This window comes from Herpailurus yagouaroundi, unplaced genomic scaffold (genome assembly GCF_014898765.1).
Source record: "Herpailurus yagouaroundi ecotype Mexico unplaced genomic scaffold, PumYag 188, whole genome shotgun sequence".
Classification (NCBI taxonomy): domain Eukaryota; kingdom Metazoa; phylum Chordata; class Mammalia; order Carnivora; family Felidae; genus Herpailurus; species Herpailurus yagouaroundi.
In genome coordinates, this window is record NW_024412419.1 from 15,658,598 (window position 1) to 15,679,689 (window position 21,092).

The window sequence follows — 21,092 nt, forward strand, 5'->3', positions numbered from 1 at the left end:
ATCTACAGATATTAACATTTGCTGGCAATAAGATCACTTACTTGAATGGCTTTACTATAGTCAAGCACCCCATCCACTGATCCAGAAGGAGTATCATCCACATGATAAATTCTGGGAAAAAAAAGTCAGAATTTCAAAGATAGTCTAAGTACAGGTTATACCATTTCATAATCTTTAGAATAATTAGGTTGAATGTCACCAATGAATACTGTTATGTAACATAAATGTCCTGATTATTTTAAGGAGTTCTTGACACAACCTGGGGCGCCTGGGTGACTCAGTCAGTTAAGCGTCTGACTTCAGCTCAGGTCATGATCTCACAGTTCGTGAGTTCGAGCCCCGCATAGGGCTCTGTGCTGACAGCTTAGAGCCTGCTCCAGTCTTCAAATTCTATGTCTCCCTCTCTCTCTGCTCCTCCCCGTCTCATGCTCTGTCTCTCTCCTTCAAAAATAAATAAAAACATTAAAAAAAAATTTTTTTTTAAAAAGAGTTCTTGACACAACTCAATCGTATAAAGGTAGAAACTACCTACCAGGTGTTTCCTAGTTATGCAAGTAATATGTTCCTGAAAGCTAAGTCGAAAATATATTTGAACATTGAATCACATATTTTCAATGAATTTCATTAAGACCCAACAGCTATTTTACCTTATTCTCCAAATGAATGTCAGGAATAACTTCTGATACACTAAGTAAGTTTCTCTGTTGTTTCTCCGTAATTTCCTGTCTAATAATGTGCTCAATGAAGGTGAAGCCTAGGGGCGTCTGGGTGGTTCAGTCAGTTAAGTGTCTGACTTCGGCTCAGGTCATGACCTCACAATGCCGTGGATTCAAGCCCCGCATCAGGCTCTGAGCTATCAGCACAGAGCCTGGAGCCTGCTTCGGATTCTGTCTCTGTCTCTCTGCCCTTCCCCTGCTTGCTCTGTCTCTGTCTCTCAAAAATAAATAAATGTTAAAAAAAATTTATGGCTGCCTGGGTGGCTTAGCTGGCTGAGTGTCCAACTTAGGCTCAGGTCATGATCTCGCATTCGTGGGTTCAAGCCCCCATCGGGCTCCGTGCTAACAGCTCAGAGCTTGGAGTCTGCTTCGGATTATAGGTCTCCCTCTCTGTCTGCCCCTCCCCTGCTCGTGCTCTCTCTCTCCATCTCTCAAAAAATAAAATAAAACATTAAAAAAATTAATAAAAATTTTAAAAAATACATAAAGGTAAAGCCTAAATGTATTTGGGAAGCTCTAATTAATGAAATTTTTGTTCTGAACTAAAGAATTGTTCCCTATGTTCCCTGTGTGATGATGATGACTACTTTTGGACTCTGCCCATCTCTCTGATACCTTCATTATAATACTATTCACACCATAGTATCTCCACTAGTTTACCTCTCTCTCTAGTTGGTGGGTTTCCCGGAACCAAAGGCTGTATCTCTAGTGCCTAGCACAGTGCCATATACTGCCAGGTGCTCTATGTCTGCTGGAAAAACATTAAAACAAGTGGAGGTGAACAGGGAAGATACGACATAGAGTAGCTATGAGGCCCTGGGCAAGTCACTTAACTTCTCTGATCCTCAATTTCTCCATGTGGAAATAAGGGCAACGTTTTGCAGGGTTTTTTTTAAGAGGCATAAATAAAATGATGTTTGTAAAGTACATATGCACAAAGCCTGATCATCAAGAAATCATAAATGTAATATAATCATAAGAAAATCAAGCCATTTTCTATCTCAAAAATATCATGAGATTTTATCATTGTTAAACTGAAATCATAATTGTACTTTGATCAATAAGGAGATTAAATGTTAAATTTAACAGAAATGTATTAAAGACAGAAAGAAAATATATTTTAAAAAGAAATGATTTAGAGGTGCCGTGCTTCTGTATTTTACTACATTTCTATTAAGTATATCCAGCCACTATTTCTACTAGTTATCACAAAATAAGAGTCAACAGTTAGAATAGGAGGGCTCTCAAGAGATCACGTGACCCCCTTCCCCCTCTTAAAACAATCAGGGTACTACAAGAAAGGCCAATCTGAGTGAAGTGCTTCAGAGCCAGATCAACCTGGCTTTATGTCCCATCTCTACTTATCAGCTAGTGACCTTTGGCAAATAATTTAAGCTCACGTGTCTTAGTCTCTTCTCTGTGAAACAGGATTAATGAGAGTACTCACTAGGCTTACTGGAGTATCTGGCAGGTAAGAAGTATTCAGTGTTGGCTGTTATCACTATCATCAAAGGTATTTTACAGATGAGGAAAGTGAGGTCCAGAGAGAACCTGCCCAGTCATATCCCACATAGAAATACAAGGAAATGCTGCCATCTTAAAGCCAGAATATCTTCAGCTGGCTCCCAGGACACTCACTCTATGGAGAGGCTAGACTTTTCTGTCCCAACTTTGTCCTTAGATCTACCTTCTCCTTGCAGATGGCAGTTCTCTTGCTTATTATTGCTACCACTGCCACATGCTGTCCTGAAAAAGGCCAAAGATTCTTCCTATCTAGACTTTCAGAACTACTGAGAAGATATAGTATTTTTCAATTTTTTTTTGTTGTTGTTTTGCTTCCACATGAATTCATGCATCCAGAATATTTTTACTAGGGACATTTCTCCTATCTTAGTACCTGAGTGAATCTTAAAGGAAAGGGAAGATTGCATTAAGACAGCAAGCATGTGTGAGGGAAGATGATCTGAAAAAGCAACCCAGGGTTTCTGACATAACCCCCAGTGCCCACTCCCAACAGAGGTCTAAGCCCTGATTAAGAATGATTAGGTTAGGGGCGCCTGGGTGGCGCAGTCGGTTAAGCGTCCGACTTCAGCCAGGTCACGATCTCGCGGTCCGGGAGTTCGAGCCCCGCGTCAGGCTCTGGGCTGATGGCTCAGAGCCTGGAGCCTGTTTCCGATTCTGTGTCTCCCTCTCTCTCTGCCCCTCCCCTGTTCATGCTCTCTCTCTGTCGCAAAAATAAATAAATGTTGAAAAAAAAAAAAAGAATGATTAGGTTAAAGCACTCAACAAAATGCTTTATTTAAAGGTTTAGGGTGGGGCATCTGGGTGGCTCAGTCAGTTAAGCCTCTGACTTTGGCTCAGGTTGTGATCTCAAGGATCATGGATCCAGCTTGTGTAGGGCTCTGTGTTGGCAGTGCATAGCCTGCTTGGGATTCTCTCTCTCTCCCTCTCCCTCTCTGCCTCTCCCCTGCTCGCACTATCTCTCTCAAAATAAATAAACTTTAAAATACATACGTACATACATACATACATACATACATAAAGGCAGGCTTAGGGTAACAACAAGTGGGTAAAATACAGAATATCACCAACAGATATAATATAACTTACAAAAACTCAGGAAACACATCTACACCTTGAAACTTATCACAGGAATCCCCCCATCCTAGTCCTAACTTCTCTATGTAGTAGAGCCCTCTCTATCACTTAACCCAACTCCCTGGAATCCAGGGCAAGAAAAAGAAGCCCAAGTAACCAGTTCACCCTACCTGAAGACCTCCTCCTTATCTGTGTCTAAGAACCTGCCTATCCTATGGTGGCTGACACTAGGATCACCCCCACTCTCCCAGAACAACCTGTGCCACTAACCCATAAGAATGAAGTTTTGGTCAGAAATTCAGTTGAATAATCGTATTTCAAGTATAGCATAATAACCCTAACATGGTGAGAGTAGGTGTGAGAGAATAGCTATTTCCTTATAAAAACACAGACTTCTGGGGTGGCTGGGTGGCTCAGTCAGTTGGGCAGCCGACTTCGGCTCAGGTCATAATCTTGCAGTCTGTGAGTTCGAGCCCCGCATCGGGCTCTGTGCTGACAGCTCAGAGCCTGGAGCCTGTTTCAGATTCTGTGTCTCCCTCTCTCTCTGACTCTTCCCCATTCATACTCTGTCTCTCTCTGTCTCAAAAATAAATAAAACGTTAAAAAAAAATTTATAAAAAAAAAAACACAGACATCCAGTTTTAATCTCTAAGGGCTTTCTTTTATTATACCACACCCCTTCTTATTTATTTTGATCAATGTAAACAAATAATTTGAAAGATTTTTAAAGATTTTGAATGGGAAAGTATTATTTCTAGTAATCAAAACAACTTACAGTTCTCAAGCATGACAATTTAGAATTAACTATGTCTGGTTTAAATGTGATACGGCTGAGCTACTAAAAACCATGTATCAAAGGATATACCTTTCTCTCCCTTCTTTCCGAGACCGCGTGATCTGATTAATTTCCAATGCTGTGAGCTTCTTTGCCACACGATATTGCCAGGTATAAAATGCTTCTTTTGAAGCTGCTATCACATGGGTTTTGGTCATTGCAACAAATAATGGTACTATTTAAAAGAGCATTAAAACAATTAGGTTACAGTTACACAGAATCACAGAATGTTTGTGCTGCAAAGGAATTCAGTGACCACTGTATTCAACTCCTCATTTCAGACAATATACCCAACATGCAGTCTCTAAAATCAAAAAACATAATCAAAAGCTTGTAGGACCATACAAAAATATTACATGAAAATGGATCAAAGACCTAAATGTAAGAGCTAAAATTACTGTAGAAATCTTAGGGGGGCGGGGGGGGGGGAACCTTAGAAATAAATCTTTGTGACCTTGGATTAGGCAAGAGTTTCTTAGATATGACACCAAAAGCACCAGCAACAAAAGAAAAAGTAGATAAACTGGACTTCATCAAATTTAAAACATTTGTGCTTCAAAGGACACCATCAAAAAAGTGAAAAGACAACCCACAGAATGGAAGAAAATGTTTGTAAATCGTATATGTGATAAGGAATTATTTCTAGAATATATAAAGATCTCTTACAACTCAATAATAAAAAGACAAAAAACCCAATTAAAAAATGGTCAAAGGATCTGAATAGACATTTTTCCAATGAAGATATACAGTCACTAAGCAAAGGAAAAAGATGTCCAATATCATTAGCCATCAAGCAAATGCAAATCAAAACCACAATGACATACCACTTCAAACCCACTATAATGGCTACAATCAAAAAGTCAGCCAATAACAAGTATTGCCAAGGAAGCAGAGAAATGGTAGGGAAATAGTGGTGCATCCACTTTGAAAAATAGTTTGGCAGTTTCTCCATTTGCTAAATACAGAGTTACCACAGGCCCCACCAACTCCACTCCTAGGTATATACCCAAGAGAAATGAAAACAAATGTCCACACAGAAGCTCACACACAAATGTTCAGAACAGCATTGTTCATAATAGCCAAAAAGTTGAAATAGCCCAAATGTCCAATTAACTGATAAAGAGATAAATCAAATCCCACTACCTCCTCCCATCCCCATTATTATTACTGCTTGGTTTGGGCCTTTATCCTTCCCTCTGACCTCACATCTTATAATTCCTCATTAAGTTATAAAAGAAAATTCTAGATGGCTAACAAACACAGGAAAAAACGCTCAACATCACTCATCATCAGAAAAATACAAATCAAAACCACAGTGAGATACCACCTCACACCTGTCAGAATGGCTAAAATTAACAACTCACGAAACAACAGATACACTGCTGGTGGGAATGTAAATTGGTTCAGCCACTCTGGAAAACAATGTGGAGGCTCCTTAAAAAATTAAAAATAGGGGCGCCTGGGTGGCGCAGTCGGTTGAGCGTCCGACTTCAGCCAGGTCACGATCTCGCGGTCCGGGAGTTCGAGCCCCGCGTCGGGCTCTGGGCTGATGGCTCAGAGCCTGGAGCCTGTTTCCGATTCTGTGTCTCCCTCTCTCTCTGCCCCTCCCCCGTTCATGCTCTGTCTCTCTCTGTCCCAAAAATAAATAAAAACGTTGAAAAAAAAATTAAAAAAAAAATTAAAAATAGAATTACACTACTAGGTATTTATCCAAAGTATACAAAAAGGCTGATTTGAAGGGGTACACGCACCCCAGTGTTTATAGCAAAACTATCACAATAGCCAAATTATATACACAACGGAATACTACCCAGCGATCAAAAAGAATGAAATCTTGCCATTTGCAACAAAATGAATGGAACTGGAGTGTATTATGCTACGTGAAATACGTTAGTCAGAAAAAGACAAATATCCCATGATTTCACTCATATATAGAATTTAAGAAACAAAACAGACGAACATAGAGGAAGGGAAGGAAAAATAAGATTAAAAACAGAGAGGGAGGCAAACCATAAGAGACTCTTAAATACAGAGATCAAACTGAGGGTTGCTGGAGGGGAGGTGGGTGGAGGGATGGGCTAAATGAGTGATGGGCATTAAGGAGGGCACTTGTTGGGATGTGTATGGAGCGTTACATGTAAGTGACGAATCACTGGGTTCTACGCCTGAAACCAATACTACCCTGTATGTTAACTTGAATTTAAAGAAATAAATTTGATTAAAAAAAAGAACAATTAGAGATTAAAAAAAATAAAATCATGAAGAAGAGAAGCTAGATTTAGAGTACTGTATGGTAAAATCTGTGTACAAGCGGACCCACACAGTTCAAACCTGTGTTGTTCAAGAGCCAGCTGTATCATTAAAATTAATTTTTGTCTGTTTAAAAAAAAGAAAAGAAAATTCTCCAAAGTTCCTTCCTAATTTAGGAAAATATTCTCCTAACCATATAACTTTGTTCATCTATTCCTTTTCTTAGAGAACATTTAAGCTCCTACCCTTTGTAGGACCTGTGTACCCTTTGATGACATAGCCTTATAAAATCTAGCTTAAAGATTAAAAAATAGAGGAAGAAGTAAAATAACTTGTCCAAGGTCACAAAACACAAACTAAATACCATAAAACTAAGCAAACACATTCACACAAACTATGTAAAAACAAAACAAAACTCCATCATAAAAGATCATTTTAGTACCTATTTTCTAAACTCCTGAATAATTAGAATAGTATAAAACTTGTGTTTTATTAAATATTAAGCTAAATAATTATTCATATGGCCAGAATAAAGGAATGGTGTTAACAGCAGCTACCATTTATGGAGTTCTTGCCATGGTCCAAGTAAACATTTAAGGCATTAAAAGACTGAGAAAATGGACAAAGAATCAGAAACCAGGCTAATGATAAAATAGTAATTGAGTAGATTACCAACTTTGTGATTCAAATTCAAGAATTTTTATATACAAAGTAATTCAGTATAGTTGAATCATGCTAAAAACATTTTTTCATTACAATTGTCAAGGTTTTTCTATTTGAAACACGTACTATTGTTGAACTCTAGAGGGAGCCAGAAGCCTTTCCTGTAGGGAACAAGTGGTCGAAAGGTGATCCTGGAAAAGTAGCAAGGGCCTGGGGAGCGCTGAGTGAGAAGAATGAGCATGCCAGGCCCAGGCTTTGCTCAGCTTTCTCTGACCCCACTCTCACTAAATCATAAGACATTTGCTAAACGTTTAGTAAATTCTACCACAGACACTCTAATGCTGATGAGTATAATGCCTTTAGTGGGATTTGAAATAAGTTCACAACTTTAAACTATTTTCTAATATGGGGCACCTGTGTGGCTCAGTGGGTTTAGTGTCTGACTTTGGCTTAGGTCATGATCTCGTGGTTCCGTGAGCTCGAGCCCCGCATTGGGCTCTCTCTGCTGTCAGCACGGAGCCCGCTTAGGATCCTCTGTCTCCCTGTCTCTCTACCTGTCTGCCTCTCTCCCTCTCTCTCTCTCTCTCTCAATCTCTCTCTCTCTCTCAAAAATAAACATTAAAAAAATTTTTTCGAATAAAATACAATTTTTTCTAAGCATATATAAAAGCATTCCTCTAACCAACATTTACATACAACTATAAATTCTACTCATGTTCCTCTCTGATACATCCTAAATAATCACAATACCTTATCATTAGCCTGGTTAAATTAAAATGTTAGTGGTTCATGGAAAGAGTCAGACTTTTGGATTCAAACTACAGGTACTTGCTTAACTCTGTAGCCTTAGATAAATCACTTATTCTCTCTGAACCTCAGTTTACTTACTGCAGTTGGAAATAATAATATCTTATACAGCTGCTTTAAAGATTAAAAGAGATAACAAAGCATGGCAAAATCTCTGGAATAGAATAAACACTTAATAATAATTTCAAAGCCAATATTTATTAACTTAAATATATATATTATATATTACATATATATATTATTTATATATTTAAGTTAATAAATATATACATCAGGTACATATACCATATACTATAAATACATTAACTATAATTATTTGGTTCTATATAATATATAATTGTATTAATATATAATGAAAATATTACATAGTATATATTCTCACTCATACTCACAACTATTCTATGAGATAAGCATTATTACCCCACTGGGCAGATGAAGAAACTGAAAGAGGGAGGGGTTAAATAACTTGCTGAGGTGCATGGCTAGAAAGCCGGAGGTGAGACAAAAGCCCAGTTAATCTGGCTCCATAGCCTGTGCTCTTAACCACGATGGCATATTGCTTCTAATTAACGGTTAATAATAGTATTAGATGTGGATACTAGTATTGTTTTTATTTTTATTACCTATATAGGTTTTTATAATAAAGTCACATATAAACCCAACAGTCAATACAAAAAAAAATGCAAATACAAATATATCTAAAACATACATTCTTTGGATCAGTATGGGAGTAAATTCAGCAAATTCGTATGGGTAGATAATCCTGTCTACAAAAACTATGCTAGATTTTCATTAAAAGATCCATCCCATCCTGGTGGATTAGTTCTTAGTTTCCTAGAACTAAGCCCCCAGGAGTAAGTTAGGAATCCAAATTTTAACAGACAGAACGTTTTAGAAAAAGAACACAACCAGGATAAAAGCATTCCATGTTCCTCTCAACTACTCATTATTTGGAAAGAAAAATTTCAAATATTTAGAATGATTATTGGAAACAAAAATTTTTAAGGAAATAATTACGCTTCCATTAGCTGAACTCTGTTAACACTTATAGGTAGAAGTCACTACGCAGGCAAAGGATGTAAAATAACCTAAAACAACCTAGGAATTCATATGTAAGTAAAACTTGCTTGTAATATTTTAATGCTGAGGCCTGAAATAAATGTCTACATCTGTAATGTTCCCTTACTTTCCTACTTACTAATTTCTCAGCCTCTTAAAAAATCTGGTAAACTGAAATTGCACTGACATGTTTTCATCAAACTGCCTTTCTCTAGAATCTATGCATGACTCCAGGCATGTGGTAGAGACCATCATTAGAAAGCCACCTACCAGCTCCCACCAAAATGGCTAAAACACAGGCACCTGGTACTTTCCAGGCACTTTCCATGCCTTCGTTTCTCTGCAAATGCTGCTTTCTTTCTCTCCTTAAAATGTCACCTGAATAAACACTTATCCTTCAAAATACAGCTCAAATGAAACCATCTCTAAGTAGCAAAGATATGTCTGATGTCCTTACTCACTAATATCCACTTATCCAACACCTAGCACGATACCAACCTAGCACACAGCGGGGGAACAGTACACCAGTGTCAAATGGATTAACGACATTTCATTATTTGTTTAGATATCCTACAGGAAGTTTCATAGTCAATTTTTTATAACTCCAGATACCCAGTACAGTACCAGAAACTCACTGAAGTTTTGCTAAATAAATGTGTCATTTTCCATTTTCATTATAGAAATAAGTACTTTCCATATGCTCAATAAGCATTTGTTATAGGGCAGGCACAGTGTTAGAGGAATACAGAAATTAATAAGACATAGATCTCTAAGGAGTCCAAAATCTTGTGGGGAAGGCAAACGAGAAAATCAGTAATTGTAGTGCAGAGTAAAAAGTAGTACTCTGAACAGAAGTGCACCTTTAAAATACCTCTTAAAGGTATTTTAAGAGCTCAAAGGAAGAGCACCGGAAAAGGGCATGTAACTCCTCCATGCATAGTACAAATGCCCCACAGACTAAACTTGTATAATAATGCATAAAGTTCTTTTAAAAAGTTTCTACAGAGATTGGCAGGAGGAAGAGCAGCACAAAAATTACACTTTCCAGAGCAACATCAGTTACACACTTTTTTCGTTTTACCCTCCAGTCCTCACAAAAATCTGGCATACAAACTTAAAAAAGGAATTTTACAGGATATGTATGAAACAAAAATGTTGAGTCCTTGGCTCGGTTTACTGCAAGCCAATGAAAGAACTGTTTGTTAAAATTTCAGCCAGCGAGACTGCAAAAAAAAAAAAAAAAGTTTCAAGACTCAAAAATACAAATAATCATGCCCTCAAGTATTTCCCATTTTATGAAGGTGAAGGATTTACATCTGGCTTTATGAAAAAAAAAAAAAAAAAAGACTACCTATGATTAAAATTACTTTGAGGCTAACCCTACCATCATTATTCTGTTAAAACTTTTGATATCAAAAGAAAAAACATATAATCTAAAGACTGACATAATTCATCCCTTAAGAGACTGTTATGTTTCCAATACAAGATATTCCTGTGATAAGAGTCTGTAATAATTTTAAGCTAAGCCTTTTAACAAGGAACACTAACATATATACATATATATGCAGGTACAAATATAAACATACCTCTATAACAATGAACGTAAGATATGAAGTTGAAAAGTGTCAATATATAAAACTGAGTTACCAAAACTCTAAACAGACAGCATAAAATCTTGAAAGCCCATTACGTATTTCTCACATTTGCTTGTATCACCCAAACAGTTTAGCAAAATATATTTAGAAGGGAGACACTAACATTTGATGAAGGTTAAATATGAAATCTGAAAAAAAAAAAAAATGACTAGCTCTCAGATTCAGAAAATTCAATGGGTTTTCAATTTTTGAAGTCTAATAATTTTTCTAATACCATATCCAATAAACTACCACACTTAAAACACATTACTTTTGGAAGTTAAAGTGAAATCGCCACAAAATATTTGGTAATGATTTTTAACAAAAAAACTTAAGAGTTAGATGAGAAATTTTTTAATGGTTACTTTCATAATTGTTGGACAGAGGGAATGGTAACTCTAAAGTAACAAATGTCTTCTGAAAACAAACAAAAAAAAATCAGGAATTTTTGAAAGCTGTCTCTATTAATAGATTGATTTCATTAGAAAAATCTGGAAAGAGAAAATGCACTTTTACAAGCAGCTAAAGTGTTTTTATAGAAGAGAGGTATTTGCAAGCAGCTTATTAATAATAAAAGTCGTTTAACAGCAAAATTGTTTCTATAATCCCATTTATTACATGCTAATCATTACATTGCATACCAATTCCTACACAAGTATATTTCCCATTGAAAGCAAATAATGGCAGTATAACAGTCATGAGATTACTGTGGCTTTTAGAGTAAACTTATAATTTTTTGTATTAAACAGGATATTTATACAGTGAAGTGGAGCATTATTGATAATTTGACTACGATAATTGGCATAAACTGGTGCTGGACTTGGCAAACCAGGAAAAATGGTCATTCTTGTTTAGAAGACCATTTTAATTAATAATGCCATAGCTAGGTTTTTAAATTAGTTGTACAAATAAAACTTGATTAAAGAGGGAATAGACATTAACATTTCCTTACCAATATCAATATATTTGGGATCCAAAGGTGTGCCAATAGAATTACAAAGAACTAGCACAAACTGTGAACAAATAAAAAAGAGTATCAGAATTCCTGCTTCTGTACAATGAAAGAAATAATGCTTAATATATCATGCTTATCTCTGTAAAGTATCACAACAGGGAAATAACTGATAAAATTGTTAAGTGCAAAGAATAGCAGACAAATATAATCTACAGCATTAAACATAAAGATATACGAATTAAAATTAAACCAAGGCTGATTTCTCAATATAATGGAACACTGTCATTTTTAAGAGTTCACCTAAGAAACACAAGTACACTGGCTACGTTTCATTATTTACACTTCTAAAATTCCTGATCAGCTCTAACCTCAAAATTCATTTTTATCTTATAATCAGCTATATAAGAACTAATTTGTTACCATTGCACCAAATGTTTCCATCTCGTTCTCCTCCTTTGAAGCAATATAAAAATGACATGTACACAATTAATTATCAATAATTAATATTCAGTAAAATAATCAAGCATAATGCACACTTTACACCATACTAAAGCGATAATTTCATTCTTCTATTGTTAATCACCTTTTCTATATCTTGTGCTAAGAATACTATTTTACTTAGATATTCTCCCGATTGGAATAACGACTTCAAATAAACCAATTCTCTACGTACTACTTACATGCAGACTTTCTCTTTCTTTTTTCAGCTTCTCAAGAAAAACTTCTTTAATTTCATAAATATAAATTAAATGAACCCTTGTGCACTGTTGGTGGGAATGTAAACTGATGCTGCCATTGTGGAAAACAGTATGAAGGTTTCTCAAAAAGTTAAAAATAGAACCACACTATGATCCAGGAATCACATTACTGAGTATTTACCAAAAAAACACAGAAACACTAATTCAAAGGGATACATGCACTCCTATATTTACTGCAGCATTATTTACAATAGCCAAGCTATGGAAGCAGCCCAAGTGTCCATCAATAGATGAATGGATAAAGAAGATGTGTTATACACACACACACACACACACACACACATACACTATTCAGTCATAAAAAAATTAAAACGTGCCATTTGCAACAACATGGATGGAGCTAGAGAGTATGATGCTAAGTGAAATAAGTCGGACAAAGACAAATACCATGATTTCACTCATATGTGGAATTTAAGAAACAAAACAAATAAGCAAAGAAAAAAAAAGGCAGAGAGAGAGAGATACAAACCAAGAAACAGGCTCTTAACTATAGAAAACAAATTGATGGTTACCAGAGGGAAAAGGAGTGGGGATGGGGGAAACAGGTGACAGGAATTACACATCAAGAATACACATCAGAATGAGCACTGAGAAATGTATGGAAGTGTTGAATCACTATATTGTACACCTGAAAGTAACATAACACTGTATGTTAATGATGCTGGAATTCAAATAAAAATTTAATTTAAAAAAGAAAAAAATTTAATTTTTAAAAAAACAAACTAAATGACAAAAATTATACTAAAATATAATTTACTTTTCCACTACTTAAAATAAGCTGATTTACTGCCACAAAATACCACAAGTAACTTGTATTTGTTAATCCACATATCATCTACATGCTCATAGCTTAAAGAATGGAAGAGTTCCTAAGAACTCTTCTTACTGAAGAGTAAGAAGTCCTCCCCTAAAACTTCCCATTTTCTGCTCCCTGGAGTAATGACTTTCAGCCCCTTTAATTCATCCTTTTGATATTTACCTCCACAAACCTAAGTAACACGTTGATAATGCTACTTCTTATTTTGTTCTGTTTCGATCTGGAGCAGTATCTACTGACTTCTCACTATCACTTCCCACTATCTTTCAGTCCCCTTTCCAGCCTCCCATCACACAGGGGTACACTTCCACCATTCCGGCTTTCCAGTTACAATTTTGTTAGATCGGGATTTTAGGGGTTAATATGGTTATTATACTTTAATTAAAAGTTTTTTAATTATAATATCCATTTAATTACAAAATTAATTTAAAAAGCATCATTTTGATTATGTAAACGCTATCCATGGCTGAGCTGTAAGTACGTCACGATTTATTCTAAATCGTATTTTGCTTTCCCTGTAGTTGGTAACTGCCTTTCTTTTTTCTCTTTGCTTGGTTTCTCTATACCCAATTACCTCCCAGTTATGTACATCTTCTCTCAAGAGTTCAACCACATTAAGCGTTCTATTAATTTCATCTTGAGTTTCCTCTGGAGCCACGTGATCTGCTGTCATCTGATGACTCCCTAGGCATGCCGCACACTGTCAACTGGTACCACTATGCACCACAGCTGTCAGGTTATCCAGTTTCTTCCTCTTGGTCTTTTCCTCGTTTTGGTAGGCCATATTCTGAAGTAACTAAGAAAGCTTGGGAGGTAAGTTTTGGTGACCTTATATATACATCTAAAAACGTCTTTGTCCTACCTGCATTTTATCTTTTTTCCACACAACACAGAAAGCTCTATTCATCCACACTAGTCCAGAGAAAGGCAGGTATGCTGTTTAGTATGCTGTTGTCTTGGTCTCCTGCCGGTTCTCTCTCCATCCATTTCCGCTCAACCTGCTTCTTTTTATCCTCGGCTGCTATCCTCCTTTCCTCTTCTGCCCAAGGCTTCAGGTACCTATAGCACTTGGTTCTGTAGGCCACACTAAGGAGCAGGGCCGAGGAGCAGCCGAGCTCGAGGAGCGGTCAGACCTGCACCAGCAGCACAATCTCGTCCATAACCTTCACGCTGGAAGCACTGTGCAATCAGGCTCCTTCCTTCATTTTAATTAGTCTGCTGCAGATATGGAATTCAAGACGGGAAATCATTTTCCCTCAAAATTTTGAAAGCAATTCTCCAAAGTATCGCTGTTGACAAGATGAATGCCATTATGATGCCTGACCGAATGAAGTCTTTCTGAAAGCTTATAGGATCTTCTTTTTATCCCGTGTTCTGAAACTTCACAATGATGTGTTTTGATTTGGAAATATTTTTATTCACTGAGGTAGACACTTTCAATCTCGAAACCCAAGGGAAATTTTCTTGAATAGTCTCTTCTCTCTTTGGATTACTCCCCTCCTCTTTGCCTACTTATTCACTGAACTTCCAGGGCTGGTCCTCTGATTTTCTTACCTATTCACTCCTGTTTCCCATTTCCTTGTCTTTCTGCTCCACTTTATAGGAGTTTTCCTTGATTTTATCTTCTAACTCTTCTGCCAAATTTTTCATTGCTATTATCATATTTGTAATTTCCAAAAACTTTTTCTATAGTATCCCTTCCTTGTTTTATGGATGTAGTATCCCTTAACTCTAATAATTTGAAATGACTCTTCTGAATTGTTCTTCTCCCTGCCGAATCTCTGCTTCCTCCGCATTCTTTTCTCCTTGTGTTTATTTTTGTGTGTGTCTGTTAAATGAGATGCTTTCCTCAAACGTCTGACAATCCTGGTCTATCTGTTTCTATTTCAGAGTATGACACTGAAAGCTGCTTGTAATCTATTGGTTTATGGGTGAGCCTCATGACTGGTCTTCACAGTAAGGTGACGAGGCAGGGATATTTCCTTGGGAACTCCCCATAGGAGAACTTTTAGAGGTCTTTTCTCTTGAACTGGTCAGATTCTCCAGACAGGACTCTTTATATGCCTTTTTAATTTTCTCCTTCCTGCATAATCTCTGGTACTTCCAAATTGTTTTTCCATTTGTTTCTTTCTCCTACCAGGTACCATTAAGTCCTGTGTCTCTTCAGGATTCTGGGATGAAAACTGGTTACTTCTTTGCTTTCTCCATTGATGACTTAGGATTCAGCTTTCTTAGGTCTGCTAAGGTAATCACCACTAATCCACCCACTCTTTAACCCCCAAAACTATGTTACCATTTCCTTTCTCTTTCTGGTCCCTATGAGCTTATGACTTTTTAAAAAATACCTTTACTGTTATTTTAGTAAGTTTCAAGAGAGAACAGAGCCAAAGGTGGCTGTTCAAATGGCCACCTTAAACCAAAAACTTTATGCTTTTTAATGGAATAAAATAATTTATAACACAGCCAAAGATAATGATAATCCTTTTTTGAAAAATGTATATGCTTCTGCAAATATTTAAATTGTTTCATACTTTTTAAGGCATTATTTATATTATTTATTTTACACTATGAGACGGTTATTTTTAAAGCAATGTAACTCCAAATAAAAGTATACTTCTCAATGTCAAAACTACCCAAAGTGTTATAATGATCATAGTTACATAACTTCTTGAGCATTTATACTAGACATCTGGATATTCATTTTTCCTTGTGGAATTTTAACTTGGAAAAAGACGGTAGTATTTTAAATATGTTTCAGAGACAAAAAGCTTCCATACTGAACTGGTGAGTATGAAATGCTAATGGATTAGCTAATTGGAAAAAAAAATAGAGTCACAATGGAATCACATAATTTTCCAAAACAGAGGTCCAGACAGACATGGCCAATAGACCCAACACTTTGCTGTACTGCCAGTAGAGAGGCTATACCTGAGAAGGAGAGGTTAACCCATACCCATCTTAGCTTTAACGTATGAAGGAACACTGACCTGAGGATGATTTTCATCAGCTTTCGTAGCCAAAATGCAGAAATCTCCACAGGTAGTAATAGAAATGAGACTCTTCACATATTTAACATATTTCTCATTGTTTTTTGTATCCCAAAAGATAACACAATACTCGGGACGATCAGGTCTGGTATAAGCATATACTACAGTATTGGAGCAATAACCCCACTAGGAAAAAAGGAAGGAGCAAAGGGCCAGAACAGGAGGGAAGAAGAGAGGGAGAGAGAGGAAGAGGAAAAGAACACTTAACACTGGGAACAAAAAATCTTATTATGTACTGCAGATACGTGGTTTTTTGGTGCTGACAAAATATATTCTTCAGGAGTAAAAGACAGAAAGACTGAACATTCAGCACAATACCTTTTCTCACTAAAATAACAAAAAATCTAAGAGAAACACAGTTATCAAACAAAGAATGTACTGCAAAAATAAGTTTAGTTTAACTTTCCTTATTTCCATTTGTAAGATTCACGCTTCAGTGGTGAAAATCTCGGATTTTTCAGTAGTCCGTAACAGCTGCGTGAGGGACAACAGGAGTGACCCCTGTCAAAAGCTTAACTTCTGGGTCCCCAAGCCAAATTTCAAAAACAGATGCTTTGCTTTTTCTCCCCTATCTACACTTTCTACATTTGTTTTTACCAGAGTAACATATGCACATAGCGTAGAGTCAAATAATTCTACATAGCTAATTTAAAACAAAAATAGAATGCAGACCCCACTGACTAATTTCCTCCCAGTGGTAGCCATTTGTAACTCTGAGCTTTGACTCTTGTTATCTACCTCCATATCACGTATGTATTGATTACGGCTTATGGAATGTCTTTCTCTTGGGCTAACTCTCCCAATATATTCATAATGTAATTCTGAATAAAGCAATATTCAAAGTTAATATTATGACTATGTTTACTATTCAAAATTAAGGCATATTTACTTTTTATAGGATGGTTAGTTTTTAAAATAAGCTTTTTACTTTAAAATAATTTTAGATTTATATATAAGTCACAAGGATAATACAGAGTTCCCTATAGTCCTCTCCATTTCCCCCTGCTGTGAGTACCTTACACTGCTGTGGTACATTCATCACAACTAAGAAGCCAGCACAGATCCAGTACTATTAACTAAACTCCACACCTTATTTAGATTTCATGAGTTTTTCTCCAATGTTCTTTTTCTATCTCAGAATCCTACTTGGAATACATTATGTTTAGTCACCTTGTTTCCTTAGGCTCCTCTGGTCTGTGATGATTTCTCAGTCTTTCCCCATTTTTAATGACCTAGACAGTTTTGAGGAGTACTGGTCAGGTATTTTGCAGAATGTCCTTCAATGTGGGTTTGTGTGATGTTTTTCTCCTGCTCAGACTGGGATTTTCAGAACGACCATCAGAGAAGTGATGACCTCTTCTCATGTGCCACATTAGGGGTACGTGATATCTATGTGACACCAGTGATGATGCTAGCCTTGATCACCTAGACAATGTGGTGTCTGCCAGGTTCCTCCACTGTAAAGTGACTTTGCTTTTCACCCTTTCCATACTCTACTCTTTGGAAGTGAGTCACTAAATGCAACTCACATTCAAGTTAGGGGGGGCAGGGGACCAGCTGGGGTAGTGTCTAAGTAATTCAAATACTTCTGTAAGGAAGATTTGTTTCTTCCCCCCCATTTATGTATTTAAATAATCTATTTTAGATCAGGTTTTGCTTGTGGACACTTATTTTTATAATTTGGGTTACAATCCAATGTTACATCATTTATTTTGTTGCTCAAATTGTTCCAGTTTGGGCCATTGGGAGCTCTTTCAGGTTGGCTCCTTTGTCTCTTTGGCATGCCCCCATCCTTTTGTTTGAGACTTCCTTACTTTCTGCCACTATCAGAGGCTCCAGGTTCATCTTGCATTTTTCCCACCCTAGTCCTAGAATCAGACAGCTCTCCAAGGCACTTTGCCTTCTAAAAAATGAATTAAGTTTTTCACACATAACAAATATTCTTAGTATTTTGCAGCTCAATTAATCTCATACTTCTGAATTTGTTTTGGGTCAAATGTTAAATTTAGGATAAAGTACTGATTAGTATTATGCTGCTTATTTTCATTTTCCTCTTCCGATCCATCCTCTCCCCTTCTTTACCCTACACTATGCCCTGGAAACTAACTTCTATGAACTCCATCACGTGGGCTACCTTGCCTTCTAGTTTCCAGCTGGGTCTGGCCAATAGAAGGCACCAGCAGGCGGAGAGATGGCTGAAGTACTCCCTCCCCAAAGCTGTCTCTGTCCATCCAGTCAGCAGAAGCTGCGCTCCCACAGGACAGTCTCTCTTGTATACCCACAGCCCAGTGGGTTCCAGGAACAATAACACTTCCTTATTTTGCCCACCATTGCTAATACCTGGATGCTTGCCTTGTCAACCCTTACTGAACCCCTTAACCTTGCCCACACCTCTGAAATAAACCCTTCATCAATCTGTTTTCAATTATTCTTTTGTGTGTGCCATGCATTTCCTGCTGAGACCCTGACTGTTGGGAGTATTTTATTAATTATATATAATATTCTAGAAAAGCTTTCTGGTTCTAAAGTCTCCACACTAAAAACACCTCCTTTCATCTGGTTTCTAAAATAAAGTGGCTGTGAATACATGCAAGAAACATATTATACTTCAAGCTACAACAAAACTATTTAGTAAAAACAGCCTTTTTTTTTTTTTTTTTTTTTTTTTTTTTACAACTGCTCATAATACTCACCTTATAATCAGGTCGAATGTTTGCAAAATATATAAAAGAATCAACGGCTAGTGCAATTTTCAGTCCTCCTCCTTCCCAAGATAGTGCAGACATCTGCTTTCCAGGAACCTTCAAAGTACCCAAATGCTGAAAAAAATGATTATATTTAACCTAAAGTATTGCAATTAAATAAAATATAAATTACCACCCACCACTTCATAGACATCAAGAGTGGCATATAAATTATTTTGTGAAAGGTTACCACTCACTTCATAATCATTTTCCTTGAATTTTTATAATGAAAAACATACATACGATAGGAGAAATTTATGAACAATAACCAAAGAATTCAGTATCAAATTTCATCAAATCTAAGATTTGAAATCCAGAGATTTAAATATGCATCTTTACTTTTATGTACAACTCAGGAAAGAAAAAAAATACATTGTTAATTAAAATAGAAACTCTGACTATACGATGCACCCCAATTTTGAAGTTGTTAAAAAAAAAAACAACTGCGCCTCCTGGGGGTGCCTGGCTGGCTCAGTCAGTGGAACACGCGACTCTTGATCTCAGGGCCGTGCCTCAAGCCCCACGTTGGGTGTAGAGATACTTAAAAATAAAATATTTTTTAAAAAACTGTGCTTCTTGGAATCAATGAATTGTGGCAGTAAACACAATGCTTAAGGCTGGCCTCTCTTTCACCCCCCACAGCCAGTGGGTCAGTAGTCCCATCGCTTCCGCTCACATCCATCCTCCACTGCCACGGCCTCTTTTCCTGAGTCAATGATGGTAACGGTCGAACTGCAATTTTTACCTTTCACCTCTTTCCTCATTCCCAGCCTCCATCCCCCAAATTCAATTCTTCATTTTACTGTCATAATTACCTTTCTGGGACACAAATCCAATCATGTCCTACCCTGCTTTAAAAAATGTTTAATAATTTTTAAAAATCAATAGCTCCCCACCATCACATTCTTTAGCAGAGTATGCAATGCCTCTTCCCATCTGGCCCAAAACCATACTCTTGGGTTCAGTACCCCACTATCTGGCCATAATGCTTGTGTTCTCACTCATGAGAGGACCACTATGCCTCCAGACCTTTGGCCCAGATAATATCTCTTCTGCCTGAAATCTCCCTTTCCTCTCCCATCCTTACTCTCCCTTGCCCTACTGCAGCACCGCTCTCCATCCTCCAAGACACAACTTTAGTACTGCTTCCTGCCTTCTCCCTCCTTCTGTGGGTCCAGAGAATTCAGATAGTGAGCAACCTGAGAGCCCTAACTTCATCATGCTTATATCTATGTCCCTATCCCTTAATGGACTGGTTGGTAAACAGGTACTCAATAAATATCTCTTAAGTAAATAAATATATCATGCATCCAAATTAATGTCTTCAAATATGACAACATGCTTGATACTTTTAATTACAACTATACCAAACCAACTTACAGTTTTCAATTTAACATAGCACATTTTATGGCTAAGTTAACAGTGAATAAATGAATACAAAGACATTTTCAGGTGGTCATAAAAAAGAAAATATTTTAAATCTATGCTTTTTTGACAGACCTAAGAATTTTAATAAGCTGTACCAGTATCCTCTGTTCTTTTTTTAAAAAAATTTTTTTCTCAATGTTTATTTATTTTTGAGAGAGAGACAGAGCATGAGCAGGGGAGGGGCAGAGAAAGAAGGAGACACAGAATGTGAGGCAGGCTCCAGGCTCTGAGCTGTCAGCACAGAGCCCGATGCAGGGCTAAAACTCACGAACTGTGAGATTATGACCCAAGCTGAAGCCGGACGCTTAACCAACTGAGTCACCCAGGGTGCCCCAACGATATCCTTTGTTCTTAAGCAGATATGCTCGAAAGTCAAATTTAATGTATTAAACTCCATTTTGTCAGGAAAACGGATAAGGGTAAAGATGTTTTAACCTAGAAAGCTCCACTCTATCTGTCCTGCTGCCTGTAGGAAACCAAAGGGAGCAAGCAGGCTCTCATGACAGCTTTGTACTGACAGCCTGCACTGGAAGAATAAGGCTATCTCCCCACTCTGCAAACCAGCCAGGTGATGGCAGCAGCAAGGAGAGATAAGCTGACTTGTAGTAAGCACAGTGCTAGGCATTTTCTCGTTGTTACCTCCTTTAATTTTTGCAACAGTGCCATGAAGTATTACCTTTATTTCAGAACATAAGTAAATTGAGTCTCAGAGGTTAAATAAGTTCGCTAAGTAAAACTACACTGTGGAAATGGAATTCAAAGCCAAAGCCAGGCCAACCTG

At 37.0% G+C, this 21,092-nt stretch overlaps 1 protein-coding gene and 1 pseudogene across 4 annotated transcripts in view; both read right to left on the reverse strand.

Annotated features, from left to right (window-relative positions):
* WDR35 (WD repeat domain 35) overlaps window positions 1-21,092 on the reverse strand; it is a 61,335-nt gene that overhangs the window by 27,519 nt on the left and 12,724 nt on the right. For 3 of the 4 annotated variants that reach the window (XM_040496141.1, XM_040496138.1, XM_040496142.1), the window contains 6 exons: window positions 18,833-18,958; window positions 16,080-16,265; window positions 11,938-11,970; window positions 11,515-11,575; window positions 4,180-4,324; window positions 42-111 (listed from right to left, as the gene is read on the reverse strand). In XM_040496141.1, coding sequence (XP_040352075.1) covers window positions 42-111; window positions 4,180-4,324; window positions 11,515-11,575; window positions 11,938-11,970; window positions 16,080-16,265; window positions 18,833-18,958 — 621 coding nt within the window. The remainder of the gene's footprint in view (window positions 1-41; window positions 112-4,179; window positions 4,325-11,514; window positions 11,576-11,937; window positions 11,971-16,079; window positions 16,266-18,832; window positions 18,959-21,092) is intronic. The other variant, XM_040496139.1, reaches the window with a different exon arrangement.
* LOC121044162 (ATP synthase subunit e, mitochondrial-like) lies at window positions 12,944-16,070 on the reverse strand (annotated as a pseudogene).